The sequence below is a fragment of the Coregonus clupeaformis genome, chromosome 33, assembly GCF_020615455.1.
Source record: "Coregonus clupeaformis isolate EN_2021a chromosome 33, ASM2061545v1, whole genome shotgun sequence".
NCBI lineage: Eukaryota > Metazoa > Chordata > Actinopteri > Salmoniformes > Salmonidae > Coregonus > Coregonus clupeaformis.
Window position 1 is genome coordinate 29,999,204 of NC_059224.1, and position 25,950 is coordinate 30,025,153.

The 25,950-nt window shown below is 44.5% G+C and overlaps 1 protein-coding gene across 1 annotated transcript in view; it reads right to left on the reverse strand.

The window, feature by feature from the left end:
* The window catches only part of lama2 (laminin, alpha 2), a 148,048-nt gene that overhangs the window by 1,571 nt on the left and 120,527 nt on the right, over positions 1–25,950 (reverse strand). Inside the window, exons 35-65 of the mRNA XM_041860716.2 lie at positions 19,964–20,075; positions 17,856–18,018; positions 16,836–17,046; positions 16,588–16,704; positions 16,003–16,166; positions 15,466–15,604; positions 14,632–14,734; positions 14,352–14,468; positions 13,748–13,930; positions 13,484–13,489; positions 12,712–12,866; positions 11,968–12,111; positions 11,133–11,266; positions 10,787–10,946; positions 10,536–10,660; positions 10,182–10,344; positions 9,876–10,020; positions 9,585–9,723; positions 8,962–8,973; positions 8,163–8,283; positions 7,130–7,324; positions 5,576–5,727; positions 5,215–5,391; positions 4,446–4,662; positions 3,566–3,643; positions 2,730–2,842; positions 2,391–2,580; positions 1,650–1,808; positions 1,223–1,376; positions 782–921; positions 314–536 (exon numbers count right to left, since the gene is read on the reverse strand). Of these exons, the coding sequence (XP_041716650.2) occupies positions 314–536; positions 782–921; positions 1,223–1,376; positions 1,650–1,808; positions 2,391–2,580; positions 2,730–2,842; positions 3,566–3,643; positions 4,446–4,662; positions 5,215–5,391; positions 5,576–5,727; positions 7,130–7,324; positions 8,163–8,283; positions 8,962–8,973; positions 9,585–9,723; positions 9,876–10,020; positions 10,182–10,344; positions 10,536–10,660; positions 10,787–10,946; positions 11,133–11,266; positions 11,968–12,111; positions 12,712–12,866; positions 13,484–13,489; positions 13,748–13,930; positions 14,352–14,468; positions 14,632–14,734; positions 15,466–15,604; positions 16,003–16,166; positions 16,588–16,704; positions 16,836–17,046; positions 17,856–18,018; positions 19,964–20,075 (4,411 nt within the window). The remainder of the gene's footprint in view (positions 1–313; positions 537–781; positions 922–1,222; positions 1,377–1,649; positions 1,809–2,390; positions 2,581–2,729; positions 2,843–3,565; positions 3,644–4,445; positions 4,663–5,214; positions 5,392–5,575; positions 5,728–7,129; positions 7,325–8,162; positions 8,284–8,961; positions 8,974–9,584; positions 9,724–9,875; positions 10,021–10,181; positions 10,345–10,535; positions 10,661–10,786; positions 10,947–11,132; positions 11,267–11,967; positions 12,112–12,711; positions 12,867–13,483; positions 13,490–13,747; positions 13,931–14,351; positions 14,469–14,631; positions 14,735–15,465; positions 15,605–16,002; positions 16,167–16,587; positions 16,705–16,835; positions 17,047–17,855; positions 18,019–19,963; positions 20,076–25,950) is intronic.

The following is a 25,950-nucleotide window of genomic DNA, read 5'->3' on the forward strand; positions in this document are numbered from 1 at the left end:
GATGAACTCGTGGATACCATTTTTATGTCTCTGTGTCCAATAGGAAGGAAGTTAGAGGTAGTTTCGCGAGCCAATGCTAACTACCGTTAGCACAATGAATGCTAGTTAGCAATCTTCAATCAAACTGTACGCAGAGACATAAAAATGGTATCCACAAGTTCATCTGACTCTGGGGAAGTAGATAAAGGGCCTCACTGTCAAAATCCTGAAGTATCCCTTAACCGACTTCTTAGGCTTCAAATACTCTATTGAGTCTTTACATAGGAATGAATGGTGTCACGTTGTCCATTCATTTATGCAGTCATATATGCACCTGGGTATCCACCGACGTAGATGGGGTCGCTGGTGTCAACGGTGTTGAACCTGGCGTTGGGGCTCTCTGCTTCCACCTTCCTGCCGTCCACTATGATCTCCAGCCTGTGGCGGAGCTTGTGGGCTGTGACCGAGTGCCACTGACCGTCACAGAGGCCTGCCTCTGCTTCAGGCTGGTATTCAGCTGTGATCCGGCCCGCTCCGTTGTCCACGTGGAACAGCAGCTAGGGAGGGAAGAAGTCATACTCAGAATACACCTGACCTGTTCAATAGGTAGTTTGTAACAAAACATGACTGTTAGTTATGAACAGCCATGATCCTGTTGAACCCCATTAACTAATTTATACAGTACAATAGCTTTGCACACTTATGGTTGTTGTTAGGCTTACAGTAAGAGAGTGTAGAGTCTGGTTAGAATTAAATGTATGTGGTACAACAAAGCAGCATTGTATTGTATGTTTGTGTGTACCTTTCCGTTGTGCAGTTCGATGCCAAGGCCCTCCATCTTGGTGTCCACCTGGCTGCTGACCGCCAGCAGAACACCGTTGCTCTGGGACGTACGGAACTCCAGCTCCAGAGACACGTCCAGACCCACCCTGTAGGAACCCACTGAACCAGAGGACAGGAGATACAGGGAGCAGTCAGAATTGATACAACAACTGCCATGAGATTGAATAATAAGTTCTCTATGATACTGTCATAAAAATAATATCTCTGTGAAATGTTGGTGTACGAGTAGTCAACCATTCATCATCAACATGTATTGTTCCACGTCATTATTATATTATGTGATTGGTGGGATATTTTGCATCGTGGGGTCAGGAGTTTTTCCTGGTCAGGTCACATGGTCAGGAACAACTCCAGGCCATAACTATAGGTACAGTTCTACGTTTTGAGTGTCAGAACGTACCTGCTTTGACATATCCAGTGCCATCAAAGTAGGTTCCCTTCTCAGTGCTGATGAAACAGCTGCCCACGTGGTGGCTGGAGGTGGGCGTGTCCATGTCCAACACATTCCCCAGCATCTTGAAATTCCTAATGCAGCCATTGATACTGTACAAGACCTAGAAGAAGAACACAACCAACACTACTTTACACTGAGACATGTCATTTACTTTTGAATGTATCCCATAAGTTGTAAACGATTACTGTTAATATCAACACTTTAAGCTGATCACATGTAATGTAATACATACAATTACAGTAATACAGAGTCTACAGTAAGGAGTAATACATACAATGAAAGTAATACAGAGTCTACAGTGAGGCTTGTGTTTCACTTCCTACAAATGAAATACACCACCAAACCAAATGGGAGGAAGCGTGTATGAACGTACTGGTCCGATCCTCTTGGTGGTATAGTTGACGGGTAGGCCACCTATATACAGCATGCCAACAACATCCAGGATATCAGCCTTCTTGGGGCTGGTGGTGTGCTTGGAGTAGCGGTTGTCTATCACCAGTACACCTCTCTGTTTCTCTCTCATCACCCGGATCTGTGACAGCAGAAGGGAAAAGATTTGAGGGGAAACAAGGACAATAACAATACATAGCTTTAATACACAATTACATTTACGTCATTTAGCAGACGCTCTTATCCAGAGCGACTTACAGCTAGTGAGTGCATACATTATTATTTTTTTCATACTGGCCCCCTGTGAGAATCAAACCCACAACCCTGGCGTTGCAAATGCCATGCTCTACCAACTGAGCTACATCCCTGCCGACCATTCCCTCCCCTTCCCTGGACGACGCTGGGCCAATTGTGCGCCGCCCCATGGGTCTCCCGGTCGCGGCCTGCTACGACAGAGATGAAAATAAAGTACTGTAGTTTCTGATTACTTTGCTTGCTTCCTGTTTTGGTCAACTAACTAGTCATAGTGCTTTTATAGCGTCATTGTGACATACAGTATTTAGCTATCTGCTCTCACTATATAAACTCACTCAGACAGTGAAGTAGACCTGATGGTAACTGCCAACAGACTCTGTACACCACGTTAAGGGTTATACATTATTATGAATATTGGTTTCATTGTTGCTATGATGAAGGTTTCACCAGCTGACTCGAGAGCCCAGACCTTGTGCCAGTGTCCGTCGTTGATGATGCGTGGCACGCTGACGGAGGTGTTGCCGTGGCCCAAGTCGTACCCGAGGTGGGCCATGCCCTCCTTCACCTGGATGGTGGCAAAGTCAGCGTGGTTGATCCTTGCCATGTAGAACACCAGGCCTGACTCTGCTGTGGTCCGCAGCTCAAACTCTATGATCAGTCTGCAAGCAAACAGATTCACAACACTGTCAATCCAATATGACATTTACAGATATTACCCATGTCTTTAATAACATTATTATGTATCATTTAGATAAGAAAGGTCTCATTTGGGCTTTACTGTTATCAAATAAATGTAAACTCGACATACCTGTTCTTAACCTTTGTGTCATCGAATTCAAATGCAACATGGCTGTTTTTGGAGAGACCAAACTGTTTGGCTTTCTCTAAGACCACTGGAGATGCCTCGGCAGCACAGGAAAGCTGTTGAAGAAGGGGGGAGTGGCAGTCGTCTTAAAAACATTATATCAACATGATCTCATTCACAGAGTGCATTAAAAGACAATGCAAACCTTCCTTTTAATATGAATGTACAGTAGTCTACCTACTTTCTGTCTGAAGTGCTATTCTAACATGTGCCAGTAGATGGTGCTAATGAAAAACACATGAAGTTGCTATTGAGACTACCTGAAAATTGAAATGTGTTTTTGCAAGACCACCTTAGCACTGCCAACATCTGAATCACGTATTTGGTTCAGTTCTGTACATGAAGACATTCCTATTACTCTGACCTTGCATCCACATCTCTCTCAATGTAGAATATCCCTTTTCTTCTATATTCTTGTTTAGCCACAAAGGCTCCCATTGCTTAAAAGGGCATTTATTTATCTTAAAGTCACTGCATAAATTACAGCATATCTAGCCTGTTTATAAAGAAGAACTACTACAACCATATTGATTTACTAAGAATGTACTTCTCTTCTAAGAAAATCCCCATTGAAAGTAAAACGTCTGTTGCCAATACTAAGAATATGGACATGGAATGTATATTTCACATGAGCAACAAATCTTCACACAGGCGGCATGGTGTTGAAGGTCTTGAGGTGGGATCCAATGAGATGAAGGTTCAGCAGACACATGCTTAAAGGGCTCGGGGGGGAGGGGGGGACACGTAGGGAGAAGTGAGTGAGAAGAGTAGAGTGGTACCGGAGGGGCTGTGACAGCACCGTAGTCAGGTTCCTCTGTGGCGGGGCTGAGTTCTGGAGGTACGACAGGGGGCGCGTCCTAAAGTAGCGGCAGGGCAAGGGGGGAGTGAAAGGGTTAAGCTGTGGTACACACTGCCAATCAGATTGGCTACAGCATTCATGACACAGGCGGCCCACCAATCAGGCTGGGGCACTGATGTTATGAATGGCGAAAGTCAGCACAGCAGGTAGCTAGAGGAACAGTGCTAAGAAAAGGATTACAGTATTATTACAGAAATGCACATCATTTCTACAAGCAAAGAGAGGTACTACCAGTGGCAATACTGCCGCAATCTATACATTTGCCTACGATGATACGTCCATGGAGATGTATCATGAGAATATATGAGGAAGATACAGGTGGGGTAGGCCAATGCAAGGCATCTTGGTTAGATGAGAATGGATGAGCGAGAGAGAGAAAGAGAGAGAGAGAGAGAGAGAGAGAGAGAGAGAGAGAGAGAGAGAGAGAGAGGGGGGGGGAGAGAGAGAGAGAGAGGACAGAGAGAGCGCTGCTACACTACCTCAGCTGTCAGCCAGAGAGGATATATTGAGCACAGGAGCTATAAGAAAGAGCCCTGTCAACACTGCAACTTTACCTATAAAGCAGACCTAATGGATTGGAAAACATCCCATTCTTTATCCCAGCCACATCAACCTCTCTGATAGTGTATTTAGACTCTGGGCCAACCGGCCTGCCTGGCTGAGCTTTGCTGGGGATGGATGTCAGCTCTTTATGACCCATGGGGAAAATGTATCACACCATCATAGGGTGGGAAATGAGTCATTTAACGCGCCTTTCCTTTCTGCTACTCCCTGATACCCCTAGTGGGAGTGGGACCTACAGTGGGAGGTGGAGGGGTCTGTCTGGGTGTCGGGGTGGGTGGTGGTACAGCAGGAGCCTCAGGTTGGACCGGCTGGGACACGTCTTCTTCCTTGGCCTCCTCCTCCTCTTCATTCTCTTCTTCTGGGAGGGGCAGCGGGGGAGGGGGAGGAGCCAGGTTGGGACACTGGCCGATCTCTGCATTCTCAAAGACCACGGGCTGGGAGAAGTCTGTGAGGCTGTAGGGCATAAAGACGCGGGCAAGAAAACACACACACACACACATGCACAGACGTGCGCGCGCACACAAAAACACAGACACACACAGGGAGAGAAAGAGAGAGTGTGTAAATGGGTGATGATGGGGCTTGGCTATCAGTGTAATCAGTGTAATTATGAACATGGTTATCACAAAGGACAGCCCCATTAAAGCCAACTAAATATGGGTCAACTGTGTTTAGCCCACTGGGGGAGAGAGAGAGAGAGAGAGAGAGAGAGAGAGAGAGAGAGAGAGAGAGAGAGAGAGAGAGAGAGAGAGAGCACTGATTCCTAATGATAGGAATTTATTATCATCCGTAGAAAAAAACTGTTAAATAACAGCATTTACAACCTCTTTAACTGGGAGAAACGAACGCACCATGAAACAGCTCACAACTACATGACACCACAACGCATGTACAACATTTCCCACATAGCCTTCCATTAATAATATCTACAATCAGGATAATGAATAGTTATGGTAGATAGACTAGATGTACTCGGGAGATAATAGGAGATGGTGAGAGACGTACATGGTATTAATCATGAGGTTCCAGATGCAGCCTTCGAAGGGGTCGTTGGGTCTCTGGGTGCTGAGCTCTACATCAGGGGGGATACCCCCGATGAACAGTCTCTTAATGCCCATGTTTTGGTCGTTGGGAAGAGCCTGCTCCCTCTTCAGCTCCTCATCCACCTGGACGGCAAATGACCTGGACAGAGAACCACGCAGGACAGTACAGTGAGACACTTTGAGACAGCTCTGTGTAAAGGCAGCTAAAAATGAAAAGCTGGAAACAAGTTTATTAAGACACAAATTATTGTGCTAAACTGTATGACGCTGTTCAGTGTATACCAATACCAATGTGTGTGTGTGTGTTTGTGTGTGTTACGCACCTGCCACCCAGTCTCTCGATGCGCAGAGTGTGTTCCCTCCCGTCATGCAGGATACCCTGGTCAGGCTTGCGGACCACCCTGCGTGGGCTGTGGCTGCCTGTGAACACCAGCACCTCCAGGGCCCCCTTGTTCAGCAACACGGCCAGGAAGGGCTGCAGGGGAGACGAGAGGGGATGTGAGGGGGAAGAACCATGGAGGCACAACAACATCCAATCTCAATGACCAACACCACCTCAGGACAGACTCAGGGACACAGGGTTATACAGAAAAGCAATATCGCACATAAACACTGTGGTTATTAAACAAAGGCTTTATGCACTATCATCTGGGGCAAGTCAGTACAGGCTTAATGCAATATGGAGTCCTGAATGTTCAAAGACAATTAGAACGTTATGCCATTCGCCAGAAACCTCACATACTTTGAGAACGGAAGTAAACTTTACATAATTGCATACTGATACGCTTTTCAACCCTGAGGACTTTTATGTAAGTCCTCTATTTCTCTACACGGCTTGATTCGATTCTGTTTGGGCAGAACTTCAGAGAAAGTGCGGCCCTCTCTGAAACATACCAGGCAAGAAATAGATAGATTTAAGTGCCTCTTGTTATGATTAAATTCTCTGTAATCAGTCCAGCGAGATGTTGAGCACATCCCTTGACAGCATTGCAGACTAGCATGCACAGAGGGAGTTTGCCTAGGGAGAGTGAGGGAGTGCTACCGTTAGAATACCTCTGGTCTGATGCAGCATGCGCTCCTCCTGTCCCCTGCGCAAATTGGCAGAAAGAATGACGCGGACACGGAGGCCGACGAGGCAGACTTGTACTCATTCGAAATGACATCCACTTAATTTACTAGGCCCTAATGATTTTCAAAGGTGACGGTCTGGACCTTTCCCAAGGGTTATCGCCGAATTGGACGTGATCTATCAGAGGGCTGTTGTATAATCTATTTCTTACTAACGGCACATGAAGGGAGAATGTTAGAGGTTAAACCCGCTATCATTTCCTGCAGCCACGGGCCATAATTGATGTGTTGGTCTGCAGAAGTCTGCAGACGAACAGAGGGAGAGATTGAGAGAGAGAGCTGGAGAGATTGAGAGTGCCCTAACAGCCATATTTTAATCAAAGCCGTTGTCGCAAATCTCCCAGCCTTTAGCCCTCTGTGAAAGATGATCAACTTTTGTTTGCTGTCGGGTGAATGTATAATCATTACAGCTTACAGGCAATCCATCTCTTTTATCATTCATTTAATAACGAGCCTTGCACACAGCTGAAATTGATTAGCAATGTGCTGTTAGTTTTTCAAAGCAACTCAACCAGACAGCACAGCGCCCCTTATTAAATTACAGAAACCTAGAAACACCTCCAACAACCATTCCATTGCTACTGGGAAATAGGATGCAATGACTTATAAAGAACAAGGAGGTTACATTATAGAGGACTAGGTAGTGAGTTAGGAGGCTTTCATAACTGCAACACTGAAGTGAGAGAGTGTGTTTGTGTGTATGTGCGTGTGTATGTGCGTGTGTATGTGTCTCATCCTCCTCCTCTTACCTCCCCAGACTGCCTGCGTCTCCTCTTGGGGAGTTGGAACTGGGAGCTGGCCCCATTGGTGCTCCCACTGCCAAACAGGATGATACCCTTATCACTCTTGGTTGCGAAGGACAAGCTGATCTCTGTGCCAACATCGAAGGACATGGACCTCAGCTCCATGTGACCTGGCTTGGAGAAGCTCACTGTGTGGAGGTTCTGTTGGGGAGAGACCAGAGATCACGGTCATTCACAGCACAATCAATTGAGAGTCATCAGTAATTTTCAGGGTTCTTTTTATAATCTGAATACTGTATAACAGTACAGTATATTATAAGGCCTATGTTGCTTTGTTTCTAATGTTCATATACATTTCAGACTTATAACGAACATAATAATAAACCTTGTTTGTTAGAGTACAGTTTGTTAGAGTACCACTGTATGCATTTGCAGATGCATCATCAGGCATTGACACAGGGTCCACAACAAATGAAAGAGCTGAATTGAGCGTGAAATTTTGCAAACATCTTCCAAACACAACTGAGACGTAGAAACCAGCCTTTGCTGAATTCAAAATGACTTATACCACTTAATTCTTGGCATTGTTAGTCTTTTGCATTCGGTGTCTGTGGTGATGAACAATGGCGCCGACAGACATGGAAGCTCTGCTTCTAGCTCCTACAAGCATTTCGCTACACCCGTAATAACATCTGCTAAATATGTGTATCTGACCAATAAAATGTGATTTGGTGTTTGTATAAATATTTAAATATTTTTCCCTAACGAAAAGAACACTTTTAGAAGCAGTGATTTCTCTTCTTTATGGTATCTATCACTATCTCATTATTCCAATAATCTTTTTCGGTTTCTTTATATCAGTTTTCTGACCTCACTCATTTTTATTCTTCCTTATGTTTTTTCGAGGGATGTTGTGCAAAATGTTGGCCCATATTTTATGAGCAGGCCTATATCTATAAACAGTTAAAGGGAGGGGTGAAAAGAAGAGGGGTATGAAAGAGGAGGAGTGCTAATAAAAACCTGTGGAGGATAAACCGACCTCTACAGAGCAGCCTTTGGTCAGGCCGGTGTAGTCTGAGCTGCTCAGCAGGTTATAGGGGGTTCTGGAAACCTCAATGTCTCTTATACAGCCAGCATACCTCTTTTTGGTAACCTCTGACCTGTAAAGAGAAGAGAGAGTTGTCTCAATTGCCATTATGACCATCATTCTGTTCATTGTGGAAGTGCTGTCCTCATTTTTTTAGGAGCCAATGACCGTGAGATGTAGACCAAATTGAGACTGCATTCATTCTAAATGAATAAAGTGAGGCTTCTTTTTTGAAACTGTTTTAAGAACATTTCTTTGGTATACCTTTTATCTGGGGTTTATTCTAAAGCTATGAAACATTTATCTGAACAATTAGACAGCATCTTCTGCATAGCAGACACAAAGCTGCCAAGAGTGCCTCATTGTTAAATGTTCATTTCAAAATGGTGCCAGCAAATTCCATTTACAGTAACATGCTAGAGAAGTGGTGGGGTGACAACACAGCATCTATTGAATGGAAAGGAGTGGAAGCTGTATCCTACTGGTCCTCAGAATTTTGTGCTCATGTTCATTTGGACTAATATCTAAAACCTCCATTGAGAAAAGGAGGGGTGTATACTGACTCAATTCTGATGACCAGCTTGTTGCATTAAAGCATCTACAACTTAAGCACAAGAGCATATTTTTCTGAACTAAATGCATGGTAACTTGCATGGTAAAGCCAGGTTACCAGAGAGGCTTTAGAGAGTAAATGGGTATGCTAGTACATGCAAAAGGTGATACAGGAAACTTTAACAGTACACATTTTTACCTTGATTTGATACTGTAAGAACAAAATATAAACGTATATGCATATTAGCACAAGTATAACACACAAATTAAACACTGTCAAAATATGTAGACAGGAGTCACAATCAAAAGTGAAAAGAGTACATTCAGTTCTCCCTGTGTGTGTTGAAAGGGTCTATAAGACCTACAGAATATACGTCTGATACTGCCAGAGACTGTGAAGGTCTAACATTGAATGTTTACAATGACAGATCTATATAACCCATTGTTCCTGTTTATGTTATCTATTGTTAGAGTTCAATGAGAGTTAACACCAGAGAGGGCAGTGACAATGTGACACTGACTCAAGGTCCGGCAGCAGATAGAGGTGTTCTAATGGAAACTTAAGTGTCTGTCTGTCTGTCTGTCTGTCTGTCTGCCTATATCCCTTGTCAATCCTCAACTTTCATAGCCAAACATGACAACATGAGAAGAATAGCAACAATGAGTAACAGACTGTACAGTACTGAGTGTCTGAGCAAAGAACGGAGCAGAGGTGTAAAGAAAAGCTATCTGAGGTGTACTTTAGTGCACACATAAAAACAGACTTGTAGCATAAGGCCCTTCTGTGGAGGTGATTGACATCCTACAGAGTACAGTACATACCTGTAGTTTCCAATGGTTGGCAAACCCCCAAAGTAGATCCTCTCATCCTCCTTGAGGTTGAGCCCAGTGGCAGAGCCTTGGGATGACACCACCAGCTTCTCCTCTTCATTGGTATCTATGTCCACGATGGTCACCGTAGCTGGGGTGAAAGGAAACCAACAAGGGTAAATGTCTGTTCAACAAAAAGCTCTGATGAAGCTACAAAGGCGGTATGTTCTATAAACTACACAGTCTCTACAAACATCAACTGGAGTGGAATGTTATATGTATTATGATGAGTGTGAGTGTCACCTTGTTTCTTCATGCGGGCCATAGTGAAGGACTTCCACCTGCCGTCGTTGTGTCTCTTGATACTGAGGACCGAGCCGGTGCCTGAGCCCAGGTCAAAACTCACCTTCACTAGACCATCACTCAACTCAGCACTCATAAAGTCCTTCTGTCTCAGAGAGGGGAGAGAGGGAGAGAGAGAGAGAGTTTATTGAGTAATATAGATAAATGATTCATATCTAACACACATTTAACAGTTTTCATTACTACTGAACTTGAACAGTTTGCTAGTCCTCGTTAAGAGACAGGTGTGTGTATGAGTGAGGTTACCATATCCTTGGTGGCGAAATACATGAGCAGGGAGTCGGTGGAGAAGGAGCGGAACTTGAACATGACGGTGGAGACATTGGGGTTCCATCTGGTGGGGCGGCTCACAGCAGCGTAGCCCTCCCCATCAAACTGTACCGTCCCCTCTGTGTCTGACGGCTGGGGGCTGAAACACACACCCCCAAACACTCAGCAATAATCACACAGTCAAGTGAACTTTTAGGACATAAAAGAGTGTATAGTGAACTTCTAGAGTAAAACATTCGTGAATGTTTATGAGATCGTTTAAAAAAAGTCCTTACACTACAATATACATTAATATCAAGTATTCAATGCGATGTGAAAACGCAGGCATACCTGACCACACATCCTTTGCAGTCTCCTTCTCTCTCTCTGTAGTTCCACAGGCCAATAGGTTTGTTGTCCAGGTATGTCTCTCCCATACACCCGGAGAAAGTAGTGGTTTTGACAGCGTCCGCTTTCTACAGGACAAACAACGATACACATAGTGAATACCAATGAATCTAGCAAAAAAAAGAAAGAGGTAACAAAATACTAAATATATAGCTCTGGGATAAACTTCTGTATGGCAAAGTGATATCAGCTACCTTCACACTGCCCAATATGCCACCGACAAACAGGTAGGCATTCTGGTCCACATCCAGGATAGTATAGCCATCAGGAGAGGTGCCACTCTTAGAGGTGGGCATGATGCCAGCTTTGGGACCCTCCAGTGCATGGACAGAGATGGTGCCATTGATGCCATTCCTGGGATCAAAACAGAAATTATCAGATGATGAATTAAAACTTCATGAACTTTTCAATAAGAAGGCTACCTGGCACAATCAGTGTTAAAAGATTAACTAATGAATAAACTCATAGACGAATCCCTTTCAATAACCTTTGCTCTGAAAAAAGACCTGGTGTAGAATGTGAATAACAGTGGTTTTCTACCGTGAGGCCTCGATGCGATGCCAGTTGCCGTCGTTGATAGTCATGTCAGGATACTCAACCTTGCCCACTCCAGAGCCCACGTCCCACAGGAAGTTGACCTTGCCCTTACGCATCTCAATGGCCAGGAAGTCAATCTAGAGGCAGACAGAGGATGAGCCAATAAGATGCAGCGCTGCAATCTCCTACCTGATAACATTACAGATCGATGACTATTCTTTCTCTCTCTATGGGTCTAGACTGCTGTAGTGTCGCACAGTGTAGGAGCACAGAGCAGGACACATTAGAATAAGATCCTGAGGAATTAAGAGGCACAGGCAAATCAGGAGAGGAGCAACAGGATTGTGATTTCCCCAGGGAAATCAGTGATGAAACCAGATGAAATAGTCTGGTTTGAACGGCCGGTTAATTGCTGTGGTCGCTGTTGCAGTACATAGAGGCAATATCACCCACTCTCTCCTGAGGATCTCACAAGGAAATGAATAACCTTTTATTATTTCCTCTCTGACTTGAACATAATTGGTATTTATCTTGTATGTTGAGAAATATCCACTGGTGGAATGATATCTAATTAATTGGTCAACAACACATTACACATCCCGGGCTAGAGATAAGCCCAACCAAACAGTGAAAAATAGCCCTAATATGTTAAGTTTCACACAAAAATGTATTTGTTGCCCAGAGGTTTACCATATTAGGGTTAAGTGATTTACTTAGTGATTGTATCCACAAAACACACACACACACACACACACACACACACACACACACACACACACACACACACACACACACAGGTGACTAACATCTCAGTGTGGCGTTATCTCCTCTGACTCACATATTTGATACTGCCCAGGTAGAACAGTAGGTTATCAGGGGAGGTGGTCTTCACATTCACAATGATGGCATTGTAGCGACCCTTCTTGATTTCTGGTCGATATGCACGGATACAGTCTCCTCCAGAGGATACGGACACTTTAATCTTTGTAGGGAGACATCACATGGATCTTATACCAAACAGAGAGCACTAAAAAGGTCCAACCCACTGGACACACACTGGTTGAATCAACGTTGTTTCCACGTCATTTCAATGAAATTACGTTGAACCAAAGTGGAATAGATGTTGAATTGACGTCTGTGCCCAGTGGGAAGAAACGTTCAGGAAAACACAACTGTGTAGTAACAGAAGTACAAGTGCAATGTCCTTTAGAGGCAAGAGCAACAATTTGTTATTTTACTCTTTTGTACCAATCAAATAAAAAAAACACAAACCTTGAGTGTAAGAGACAACAACACACGTTATCTTTGATTGAATGTTCTTTGTTTAATAGAGCCTTCACTCAAACTGTGGCGATGCATGTGCACCACAAGCTAAAGCTGGGTGGAGGGATAAAGAGGGGGATGCCTAAATGTTCATCACAGCTGTGTGTGACTGAACTCTCCTAGAACGAGTTGTAAATCACCATTTCTGTGATGATGGCACAGTTAGCAGAATGGCCGGCTTAGAAGCCACTGATTAAAGCAGTGGAAACAGAGGAGGTGGGAACGAGAGAGAGGGATGGAGAGGAGGAGTGTGACTCACAGAGTTGGCCTGCTTGCGCGCCTGATTGATCAACTCTTTAATCTGGGAGATGTTTTTCTTCAAGTTGTCCTGCAGCTCTTTGATGGGCTTCAGTTTCTCCAGCAGTCTGTCTGCCTTGTCCTCCAGGTCTTTCACCTTAGCCCCCGCTGCATGGACTGATACACACATACATATACACACACACACACACGTAAGCACGCACGCCAGACACGCCAGACACACACACGCAAGAACAAACACACACAAGGACGGACAGACGCACACGCACAGACACACACACACAGGGTAGAGAGATGTCAGTCTAAAAACACCAAACATCACACTTCCTTACTAACTACTAATTTCCACAGCCACTGCTTTCTGTGAGCCAGGCCTATTAGTTAGAGATCAGCGGAGAGAATAGCGGCATCGTAATCACTTATTTAAAGGTGAAGATCACAGTCACTTATTTAAAGGTAAAGAGCTGAAAGCTGTTATGAAAAGAAAGAGGATGACATAGTAAATGGCTTGCTATGCATTCATAATTAGCCACCGGTAATCTTTCCAAGGCATACATTAGGATAACAGGCTTAGTGAAGCTCTAAAATACACGTTTTAATCCTGTTGAAGTGAAACAAAGAGATGGAATGCTGAGGAAGACAGAATGAAAGCAAGAGGTATTTTATTGTTACTATTTTTCCTACAGCTACGGTACAGCCCATGCAGCACTAATGGATACTCTCTCTGTCATCATGCAGGAGCTTTAATCAGGTAATATAAAAGGTATACATACTTATTGCTGTTGGGGTTCAAAAGAAAAATGGGACAGAAAGAAAAAAATATGTGAGGTACAGAATTATACAATGTCATGTGTGAGACAGAAATGTGCCAGAGTAATAGATATCTACGCTCACAAGTTTAAGTTGAACCCAAAAAAACTAACAAATGCATTTTGAGTCAATCAGCGCATGTCTTGGCACGGACAATACTTTTAATATACAGTAAATACTACAGCTTTCCTACCCTTAAGAACTACAACACCCAGAGGATCTCTTACTGTTTTTCTCAGGGTCCTGGATCATGTTGTTGGCCTTGTTGACGTCATCCTCCAGCTTGCTGTAGTTCTTCTTCAGGCCCATCAGGTTCAGGTTCATGTCTCTCAGTCTGGCCAGTACATCATTGGCTGTGTCGTTGGCATCTCCTGCCTTGGCCTTGGTAATCTGTAGCTTGGCTGCTGTATCTGGACAACAAAGTTGGTATACAATATGTAGTAATCTAAAGTTCAAGAGAGACTAGTAATCCAACATGGTATGGACTATTGGAGGTAGTCGGTCATACATGATGTTTAACAGCCTTACAGAAATCTTTATGTCAACTCTGCTGCCCACCCGTCAGATGTTTTGAATGCACCCTGCAGCCTGCCTGTCTGATTCCTTACCATATTTAACCTGGACTGTGCCGCATTGACTTCTGTCATGTTGGATCTACAAGAGCATGTGGCCTCTCACCTCATAGCTACACCACTATTGATCAATTATGCTCCCACATTCTGGGCTCAGCCTGACAAATTGCTCCAGCAGCAACACACATCAATGAGAAGTATTTCATTTGTTGTTTGTATTTAAACAAAGGTCATTTCCTACTGTTGTTTCTGTGATTACCATTGGGGATTGCATTCAGCTTCCGTAACGTATCGTCCAGATCCTTCCGCAAGCCCTTGTTCTTCAAGCCACCAGCTTTCACCCTAGCCTGGAGACTGCCAACACTCTCAGCGTTCTCTGAAATACAAAGACGTCCGCTTGGTTCCCAAAAACATATCCATACCAACACTCCTCAGAAAAAACAGCTCTTTGAAATATGTCTGGCGTTTATCATCACAGTTGGTGGGTGTTGTATGGGGAGGGGATCAACATGATTTTGTCTCAGTGGAACTGGATTTACCTTTCACATCATTCTCTAACTGCTTGGCTTCGTTCCACAGTTGAATGCTCTTCCGAACAGAGTTCTTGGCGTTATCCTTCAAAGAGCCTTTGGGTCCTGATGCCTGTGTGTGTGCACCAAGAATGTACGCTTGAATATCAGAACAGTGCATTCTACAGTGACCAAAGAATGTAGTAGAAGAATGACATACTGTACATACAACAATACAATAGTACAAGATACTCCTAGGTACTGCACAATGCACAGCGTACTACACAAATACTATTTAATATAGAACTTATAATACCTTTTATTAATAGAGAACCTCAGGTGCATATGCCTCTGTTTCTCAGACTTAACATCATAACTTAACACATTGAAGTGCACAAATGAATATAAAAACACCAACATAGTTCTGAAAACAGTCTTTTTTTTTTACATTGTTAATAGTGTGTGGAGAGGAAAAGCAGTGTTTTTGAACAGAGGACACACGGGCTGAGGAGATTTCCACAGAGGGGACCAATGTTCCCTCTCAGCCCCCTGAGCCTCTCCCTCTCTCCTTCAGAGAGAAGAAGGGGGAATAGATTTCTCTTCACCTCCGCTGGCTCCTGCTGCAGGAGGCAGAGTCATGATAATAAGGACAACAGCGCTGGAACTTTGATCTCTCCAGCGTGACTAATGGAAATGAATAAGGAAATGCAAAAACGTTTGAACGCCAAATCTCTGCTGCTCAGCACATTAGAGAGAGAGGTCCTCTTTGAGTCCTAACACGCACGCGCGCACACACATACACACGCGCACACACACGCGTGGGGTGAAGGGGTGAAGTGTGTGTAGGTGTGTATGTGCTCTCACCAGCTGAAGGGCCTCTGTCCCGCGTGCCCTGGCCTGCTTTGCCTCTTTGTCAGCCTCCTCGATGAAGTCCTTGATGTTGCTGTATGCGTTGAACGCTGCTGTGGCGTTAAAGGACAGGTTCTTGGCTTCTGCCAGGATGCTGTGAGGAGACAGCAAGAGACTTGGTTAGGACACCAGCCAATACACTTACAAAACATTCAATAACAACAATTACATTCAATCCATTGTATCATTATAACAGAGGTAGAACAAACAAAACTACCCCCCCAAAATATTATTGCTTCATTGTCTGTCTTTCTGTCTGTCTGTCTGTCTGTCTGTCTGTCTGTCTGTCTGTCTGTCTGTCTGTCTGTCTGTCTGTCTGTCTGTCTGTCTGTCTGTCTGTCTGTCTGTCTGTCTGTCTGTCTATCTTTCTGTGAGCCAGCCTGTGTGCCTGCCTGTGTGTGTGTGTGTGTGTGTGTGTGTGTCGGTCTGTCTGTCTATCTTTCTGTGAGCCAGCCTATGTGCCTGCCTGTGTGTGTGTGTGTTTGTCTGTACCGGTCCAGGATGTTTGAGGACACGTTGAGCTCAGCAGCGTGGTTCTCAGCGTCCTGCAGAAGGTCAGTCAGGGTGTTGCCACTCAGGCCCTGGGTCAGATGGCTCACCCTGTAGTCCAGCTGCCCATGGAGAGGACCCAGCTCATGCTCCATCTCCTCCAGATCCTACACAGAGAGAGAGAGGGAGAGGGAGAGAGAGAGAGAGAGAGAGAGAGAGAGAGAGAGAGAGAGAGAGAGAGAGAGAGAGAGAGAGAGAGAGAGAGAGAGAGAGAGAGAGAGAGAGAGAGAGAGAGCAGTTGAGGGGGAGACAGAAAGACAGACAGACAGAAAAAAACAGAAAGAGAGAGAAAGAGGGAGAGAGATCAAGCTGAACCTCCTCATTGATGCAGGTGAGGCGTACAGATGTACAAATTAAGTCCTGGACAGAAAAAGGTCTACAGTAAAGTCCAATAGTGCTGCAGGCTACATCTGTCTGACAACACAACAGCAACCCAACAGAGTAAAGGTGTGTCTTCCTTCCCCAATGAAGGGCTTGACAGGCCTGACTCGAGTTGGGATCTGTGTGTGTGTAAGTGAGTGTGTATACCTCAATCTCCTTATTGATGTTGTCTGAGAGCCCATTGGCTTCAGCCAGAATGCGCTCTCCGTCTGCCAGCACGTCTTCAGTTCCTTTCTTCACTGAGCTCACAGCATCCCTCTTTCTCTGCAAACAGACAGACAAGAACAGTCAGCTCCAGTAATTTTACAGAAACAACAACCCACGTTGTGAGTGATGGTGTATATATAACTATGGAATAGTTAGTACGTGTATGTATGTGTGACCAGGCTGCTGACCTCCAGGGCGGTGAGGTTGCGCTGGTTCTGTCCGGACAGGGCCCCAGCCTCCCTGCTCTTCCCCTGGGCGTCCTTCAGCAGGGCCTGGGTGTCATCCAGCTTGGCCCGGTGGTCACCCATCTTCTCTGTCACCTCGGCCTTCAGGTCCTCCGTGGCCTGGTGGGGGTCCCCGAAGAGACGCTTCACCTTCTGGTACAGGGCCTCTGCCAGTCTGGAGAGAGGTAGAGAGAGAGAGAGAGAGAGAGAGAGAGAGAGAGAGAGAGAGAGAGAGAGAGAGAGAGAGGTAGAGAGGTAGAGAGAGACAGAGAGAGAGAGAGAGAGAGAGAGAGAGAGAGAGAGAGAGAGAGAGAGAGAGAGAGAGAGAGAGAGAGAGAGAGAGAGAGAGAGAGAGAGAGAGAGAGAGAGAGAGAGAGAGAGAGAGAGCAATTGGGAAAGAGAAAGGGAGAGGTGAAGATCACATCAGAGCCCTGTATGGTGTGAGGAGGAGATATTCTTTCTCGCTCCGTTCTTTTTTCTACTCCTGTCTGCGGATCAGACCAGCCACTAGATGTCCCTCTTTCTTCTTGCATGACTCTTCCAGGCCTCAGCCAGAAGGAAACTGGTTGGATTAGAATGAATAATATTCCTATCACCCACCTCAACTTTTAATTAGTTCATTAAGATTTTGCATAAGAAAAGTAAACTTTATTTATTCAGCTGTGATTTGCTTGGCCACAAAATTATTTGTAGAATATAAAAAAAACGGAGAAACAAAACGCAAATGTGAAAGTTACTACAGAATACCAGTATGTTTTTAAATGGATCGCTTCATTGTTTACTAGGATATGAAAGCATTCATTTAGCTGAGAGTATAATGACCCAGGAAATGCAGGGGATACCTTCCTAGAAATATGACACAGGAGTCATTCAGTGGTGTATAACATGTGCGCGTATGACTGGATGATCCCATCCCTGTGTGGACCATAATAGCTTGACATCTCCCTGCTATCTGTGATCTGAGGTTGACTAGTCAGGCTTTACCCCAGCTCATCCTCTGAGATGTGCTTCTTGCCTCCCAGCTGGCGTTTGCGGAGCTCAGCTAGCATGGTCTCGATCTCCTGGTGCATCTCGTTCAGACTCTTCTCTGGAGCTCCGTTCCTCCTGCCCAGAGTCTCATTCAGCTCTTTAGCCTTGACCTTCAGAACTGGAGGATGGAGGACATGGGGAAGTCATTGTCATTTTTACACACACATGCAAACACACACACACAACACACACACACACGCACACACACACACACACTGCCATAAGGCACAATTCTCCATCTCCTGATACTGTCATATACTGTCACCTCTAGCTGAAAGCCTGAGAACAGAATGTGTTATAGAAATCAAACAGTGTTTGAGACATGTCTCCTCTCATCAAAACACACTGCTGCTGCTTTGACATGCCATGAAGATTACCATTATGTTAGTGGCAGACATCCAGACTGACTACCACATGTTAAAGAGGCAGAACAGAGAGAGAGAGAAAGAGAGAGGGGGGATCTGAGAAGGCTGTGCGTCTGTTCACTAGGCTGCTAACGTCAAAGAACCATGCTGAATCCAACCTGGCCTCTCAACCCGCCCAAGGGCCAGTTAGTTAGTACAGGAAATGCGTACTACTTTTGACCTACACTAGATGCCATGATTAGCAATGAGCTCATCCTCATGTGCGTGTTATGTGTGTACAGCCAAGCCTTTGTGTGTGTGTTCTTGGAGCACAGAGGGACGAGCTACAGAAGCAGCTAGCTAGCGCTCAAATTAAATGAGCTGCTTAAAGGCAAGGTAGAACAAAGTGATTGACAACAAAAGCAGAAAAGTTTCACTTTTTACATCCCATTCAATGGCAATGGAGGCTTCTTTTAGGTTGATTCAAAGACATTCCAAATTCTGCTTGACAGAACAATGCACTTTAATCAAATTAATGTGGCCTTTGAAATCAAAACCCAATCAGTTCAAAATAAATGGAGAGAGAAGTTGCTCCGGCTGGGTTCTAATTTGAAAATAAATCATCAAATACAAAATGAAGATGAGGCTTAATTGGATGCATTCCTTACATTCCTGAAGAGTTCAAACATAAACATTTAATGTAATTACAAAGACAAAATATATACCTATTAAAGGAGCCCGGTGCGGAATAATTACATACTATGTTTCAAAGGCAATTAAACACTTAAACATTCCATGGATTGCATCATCAGATTGATTTGTTTACGAACACATCAGCATGAAAAAACTATCCAATCTCCTCCTGACCGCTTTTACAAGCTGCTCGATGTGTTTATGAAAATCTGTGGGGAAGTTAAGTGAGAATTTGACTTTGAGTGTGTTCATTGCTTTTTGGAAATCTTTCACAAAATACAAATGTTATGTAAATGAGGGTTGGCATCAGTTAAGTGTGTCATTGCGCTCAATCAGTAGACCTGTAAATAGTCAATTTGAACCAGTCCAATTCTGTGAAGGGTCAGAGACTGAGTTTGAGCTTCAGTGAAGGTTTGAGTGTGTGTGTGTGTGTGTGTGTGTGTGAGTGTCTATGTGTGTGTGTGTGTCTCTATGTGTATGTGTGTTATGTGTGTGTCTATATGTGTGTGTCCATATGTGTGTGTGTGTGTGTATGTATATGTGCCGTATGGATCTGGCAGTACCAGTCCCACATGCTGTAGAGCGTGGAGCGGGGCTGGTCCATGCTGGCGAGGCAAGCGAGGCTGGGTGGAGAAAGGTTCCCTGCTGACACTAATCACGTTGCCCACAGTGAGGAGCCACCATGTGCCAGTCCACTCTGATTATATCGCTTTCTCCAGACCCCATCCTCCATCCCTATTAATTAGGCCTTTACATGGCTACACGGCTACAGCGACTAGGCCCTTTATCAACTAAATCATCTTCCAATTTCAACCCAGAGAGAATGTCACAGCACAGAGGCGCCTAATCACAGAGCAGAGGACACAGCACAGAGCCCAGGCACTAATTTCCTCAACATCCTGACCCTCCGGCCTTTACAACACTGAATTAGTACCCTGCTCTCAGACACTAAGCCAGCACTACGGCAGGAATGTCACTTAGATGTAACCGTTTTTTAAATGGGAGAATCTTATAGGAATGTAGTACCTTCTGCAGCCAGTAGGGTGTTCTTGACGAAAAGTTCCAGGTCTTCGGCTCGTTTGTGGATTCTATCGGCATCGGCGCCTGTTTGCTCGCCATCTGCCGACACTTTGGTCGCCTGAGCGAGAACACACACACACACACACACACACACACACACACACACTCAATCAGTTGGACGGACATGAACTGATCCAGGATGGGCCAGTGTTCAGTGTTCATTCAAGATGATTGCACATTTCCTATCCTGATTTCCTATCCTGAATCCTGTGGCCCCTATGGTCTAACAATGGACAGCCTCAGAGTACCTGGTCAAACAAATCCATTTCATAATCATCAGTCAGAGTTGGTATGTCCTTTCAGAAATGTGCTATTGATGAAAAATAATGATAGAGGGATTGAAGCAGCTGAGCACCACATTGGCTAGTGAAATACAAGTAGTCAATTGTCTGCCCTACATACACAAACAAACAACATTAGGATATCTTAAAGCATTTAGGAAATATAGACCTGTAAACACACAGATACAATAGGCGGAAATATCAACTATTAATATTTAAGATTAATGTAAACTTCACTTTGGTAATCCGTATCTGGTAAACCGGCCCATAGTGGGTTACAATTTTCCAAGCTCTCAGTGCTGTATGGTCCTGCCAGGCAAATACACATACAGTAACACGTTTAAAAAAATGTTGTGGCTAATTGGAAAACACCCCCTGAACTCAAAAAGTGCAGAACAATGCTCACGTAAGCTCATGTAACCTAAAATTGCTAACTCTGATATTGCAAAAATGTGCATACAGTTCAACATGTTGTGTCTATTGTTATCAGCTCTAAGGCAAGTGGGCTCAGACACTGAGAACTGTCTTTTTTTTTCAGTGAAAGGTTCCTCTGTGGATTTTATATGTTTAGCCCATACTCTTGCAGTTACATTAGACGGCCCCGCTAGACTTGACTCCAAATCCAATATGACATCCAAAATCCAATATGGCTGCCACATTACCATTAAACGGTGGTTTAATCACCTGTATATGTGCACGTTTTAAATTAGATACATTTTTCAGATTTGTGTACTGTACTTATGACCTGTACTCAAGACTATTTTTGTGTACTTCAACTATGTTAGGAATCCAATATGCCCACCATATACACTACCAGTCAAAAGTTTGGACACACCTACTCATTCAAGGGACTTTCTTTATTTGTACTATTTTTAACATTGTAGAATAATAGTGAAGACATCAAAACTATGAAATAACACAGTTTCCCGTATGTATCAAGATTGGTCCACCACCCAAAGGACATCCAGCCAACTTGACACAACTGTGGGAAGCATTGGAGTCAACATGGGCCAGCATCCCTGTGGAACGCTTTCGACACCTTGTAGAGTCCATGCCCCAACTAATTAAGGCTGTTTTGAGGGCAAAGGGGGTGCAACTCAATATTAGGAAGGTGTTCCTAATGTTTTGTTCACTCAGTGTATATCAACAATGGACTAATGAAACAAATACCAAAATATAGTTTTTGGGTGGAGTTTTCCTTAAGTTGCCTCCTTACCATTTAGAATTGAGCTTTGATTAATTGCTAGTCCAATACGTTTGCCTGAATCCAACAAGACCTTCTGCTGGCTCACTGCATTTGTGATGCACATTGGAATGTTTCAGTGCACTCTTATCCTGTTTGGGTTGAGCTGGCACATTGCTTCTTCCAGACAATCATGTCCACCATCCTGGCTGTCTGCCCTGGAGTTGCCGTATATGTTGACTTGGTGACATTATGGTGTATGGGGAAGATGCAATCACACACGACAAGCGCATAAGGCAGGTGTTCACTACAATGAACCAACACAACCTGACACTCATTGACAAGAAATGCCATCTACTTATTGGGCCTTCATAGGAATTGCACCTCTCCAATGTCAATGCCATCTTGAATCTCCCAGAACTGTCCTTGATTGGCCCACTCCACAATCAGTCCTCTCCTCAGGCAGTTACTAGAGACAGAGACACCATGGAACTGGACTGCCACATGTCAGGAGGCCATTCAACAGCCAAAATGCCATCTGGAAATTTTGGCTGTTGAACGGCTCTCAACCAGCTTCACCTGGAATGCTTTTCCAACAGTCTTGAAGGAGTTCCCACATATGCTGAGCACTTGTTGGCTGCTTTTCCTTCACTCTGCCGTCTGACTCATCCCAAACCATCTCAATTGGGTTGAGGTCTGGGGGATTGTGGAGGCTAGGTCATCTGATGCAGCACTCCATCAATCTCCTTCATGGTAAAATAGCCCTTACACAGCCTGGAGGTGTGTTGTGTCATTGTCCTGTTGAAAAACAAATGATAGTCCCACTAAGCCCAAACCAGATGGGATGGCGTATCGCTGCAGAATGCTGTGGTAGCCATGCTGGTTAAGTGCGCCTTGAATTCTAAATAAATCACAGACAGTGTCACCAGCAAAGCACCCCCACACCATAACACCTCCTCCTCCATACTTCACGGTGGGAACCACACATGCAGAGATTATCCGTTCACCCACACTGCGTCTCACAAAGACACAGCGGTTGGAACCAAAAATCTCACATTTGGACTCCAGACCAAAGGACAAATTTCCACCGGTCTAATGTCCATTGCTCGTGTTTCTTGGCCCAAGCAGGTCTCTTCTTCTTATTGGTGTCCTTTAGTAGTGGTTTCTTTGCAGCAATTCGACCATGAAGGCCTGATTCACACAGTCCCCTCTGAACAGTTTATGTTGAGATGTGTCTGTGACTTGAACTCCGTGAAGCATTTATTTGGGCTGCAATTTCTGAGGCTGGTAACTCTAATGAACTTATCCTCTGCAGCAGAGGTAACTCTGGGTCTTCCATTCCTGTGTCGGTCCTCATGAGAGCCAGTTTCATCATAGCGCTTGATCGTTTTTGCGACTGCACTTGAGGAAACTTTCAAAGTTCTTGAAATGTTCCGTATTGACTGACCTTCATGTCTTAAAGTAATGATGGACTGTCATTTCTCTTTGCTTATTTGAGCTGTTCCTGCCATAATATGGACTTGGTCTTTTACCAAATAGGGCTATCTTCTGTATACCCCCCCTACTTTGTCAGAACACAACTGATTGGCTCAAACACATTAAGAAGAAAATAAATTCCTCAAATTAACATTTAAGAAGGCACACCTGTTAATTGAAATGCATTCCAATGAAGCTGGTTGAGAGAATGCCAAGAGTGTGCAAAGCTGTCATCAAGGCAAAGGGTGGCTATTTGAAGAATCTCAAATAATATAGTAGTAATATAGTAACTTTTTTGGTTACTACATGATTCCATATGTGTTATTTCATAGTTTTGATGTCTTCACTATTATTCTACAATGTAAAAAAATAAAAAAAATAAAGAAAAACCCTTGAATGAGTAGGTGTGTCCAAACTTTTGACTGGTAGTGTAAGTGTATGAATGAATTAAAACTTGAACACACATTGAAAAATTAGTTGGCTTCGGCTATTCAAACACAACAGAGGCATGGCAGTGCCACTCATAGTCCTAGATATACCAAGAGCCTTATGAAATAATTTTAAAGACAGAATAACACAATCAAAATGAACAAGGGCTACTAATATGCAGGCTAAGGTGTTTGAGTGTATGTTGGCCATATTGGATTCACACCAACCATCTTTATAGGCATGAGTGTTGTACATAATCATATTTACAGGTGATTTAAACTCCATCAAATGTTAATATTTACATTTTAGTCATTTAGCAGACGCTCTTATCCAGAGCGACTTACAGTTAGTGAGTGCATACATTTTCATACTGGCCCCCCGTGGGAAACGAACCCACAACCCTGGCGTTGCAAGCGCCATGCTCTACCAACTGAGCTACACGGGGCAGCCATATTTGTATATATTTGTATATATATATATGGCAGCCATATTTGAATTTGGATGCCATATTGGATTTGAGGCAAAATATCAATATAATATGTGATTGCCCCTTTGACTAAATTGCAAGACTAGGGGCTAAAGATACAAAAGACTTTAAGGAACCTTGGACTCCAAAAATTGTAATTTCGATGTCTGAGCCCACTTGTTTTCCTTAGAGCCGATTACAATAGCCACAACATCAAAAAAACTTGGAACTGTTTGCAGTTTTGTCAGGCAGGACCATGCAGCACTGAATGAGAGCAAATTTGACTTGGAAAGTTGTCTATTGAACATCTACCAAAATGTAAAGTTTACATTCATCATACTGCCCGCTTGACCCCATCCCCTCCTCCCCTCTCCAGACCATCTCTCCCATTCCTCACCTCCCTCATCAACTCATCCTTGACCACTGGTTGCGTCCCCTCTGACACTCAACCCCTCTGACGTCAAAAACTACAGACCGGTATCCCTTCTTTCTTTTCTTTCCAAAACACTTGAGCGTGCCGTCTCTGAACAACTCTATTGATATCTCTCAGAACGATTTTCTTGACCCTAACCAGTCAGGCTTCAAGACAGGTCACTCAACCTAGACTGCTCTCCTCTGTGTCACAGAGGCTCTCTGCACTGCCAAAGCTGACTCTCTCTCCTCTGTTCTGATCCTCCTAGATCTATCCGCTGCCTTCGACACCCTGAACCATCAGATCCTCCTCTCCACCCTCTCAGGGCTGGGCGTCTCAGGCTCTGCAAACTCTTGGATCGCATCCTACCTGTCAGGCCGCTCCTACCAGGTGATGTGGACAGGATCTGTGTCTGCACCACATACTCTCACTACTGGTGTCCCCCAGGGCTCGGTTCTAGGCCCTCTCCCCTTCTCTCTACATACCAATCATTGCTTGTGGATGACACTCAACTACTTTTCTCCTTCCTCCCTTCTGACACCCAGGTGGCAACACGCATCTCTGCGTGCCCAGCAGATATCTCAGTTTGGATGTTGGCCCACCACCTCAAGCTCAACCTCCACAAGACGGAGCTGCTCTTCCTCCAGGGGAAGGCCTGCCCGCTCCAAGACCTCTCCATCACGGTTGACAACTCCACGGTGTCCCCCTGCCAGATTTCAAGGACCTTGACGTGACCCTGGGCGTTCACCCTGTCATTCTCTGCAAACATCAAAGCAGTGACTCACTTCTGTACGACCCTACCTCACACAGGAAGCGGTACATGTCCTAATCCAGGCACTTCATCTCCCATCTGGACTACTGCAACTCGCTGTTGGCTGGGCTCCCTGCTTGTGCCATCAAACCCCTTCAATTTATCCAGAACGCTGCCGCCCGCCTGGTGTTCAACCTTCCCAAGTTCTCCCATGTCATCCCGCTCCTCCGCACACTCCACTGGATTCCAGTTGAAGCTCGCATCTATTACAAGACCATGGTACTTGCCCATGGAGCAGCAAGAGGATCTGCCCCCCCCTACCTTCAGGCTATGCTTAAACCCTACACCCCAACCCGAGTACTCAGTTCTGCCACCTCTGGTCTCTTGGCCCTCCCACTCCTAAGTGAGGGCAGATCCTGCTCAGCCCAGCTCCCGCTCATCATCCCCCCTCGCACCCCCACCTCAAAAAAGGCCTTTTGTGAACTAATACTCGCACTTGACCCCCCCCCCCCCACTAGCACTGACTTTGCTGATACAGTGGGGGAAAAAAGTATTTAGTCAGCCACCAATTCTGCAAGTTCTCCCACTTAAAAAGATGAGAGAGGCCTGTAATTTTCATCATAGGTACACGTCAACTATGACAGACAAATTGAGAAAAAAATCCAGAAAATCACATTGTAGGATTTTTTATGAATTTATTTGCAAATTATGGTGGGAAATAAGTATTTGGTCACCTACAAACAAGCAAGATTTCTGGCTCTCACAGACCTGTAACTTCTTCTTTAAGAGGCTCCTCTGTCCTCCACTCGTTACCTGTATTAATGGCACCTGTTTGAACTTGTTATCAGTATAAAAGACACCTGTCCACAACCTCAAACAGTCACACTCCAAACTCCACTATGGCCAAGACCAAAGAGCTGTCAAAGGACACCAGA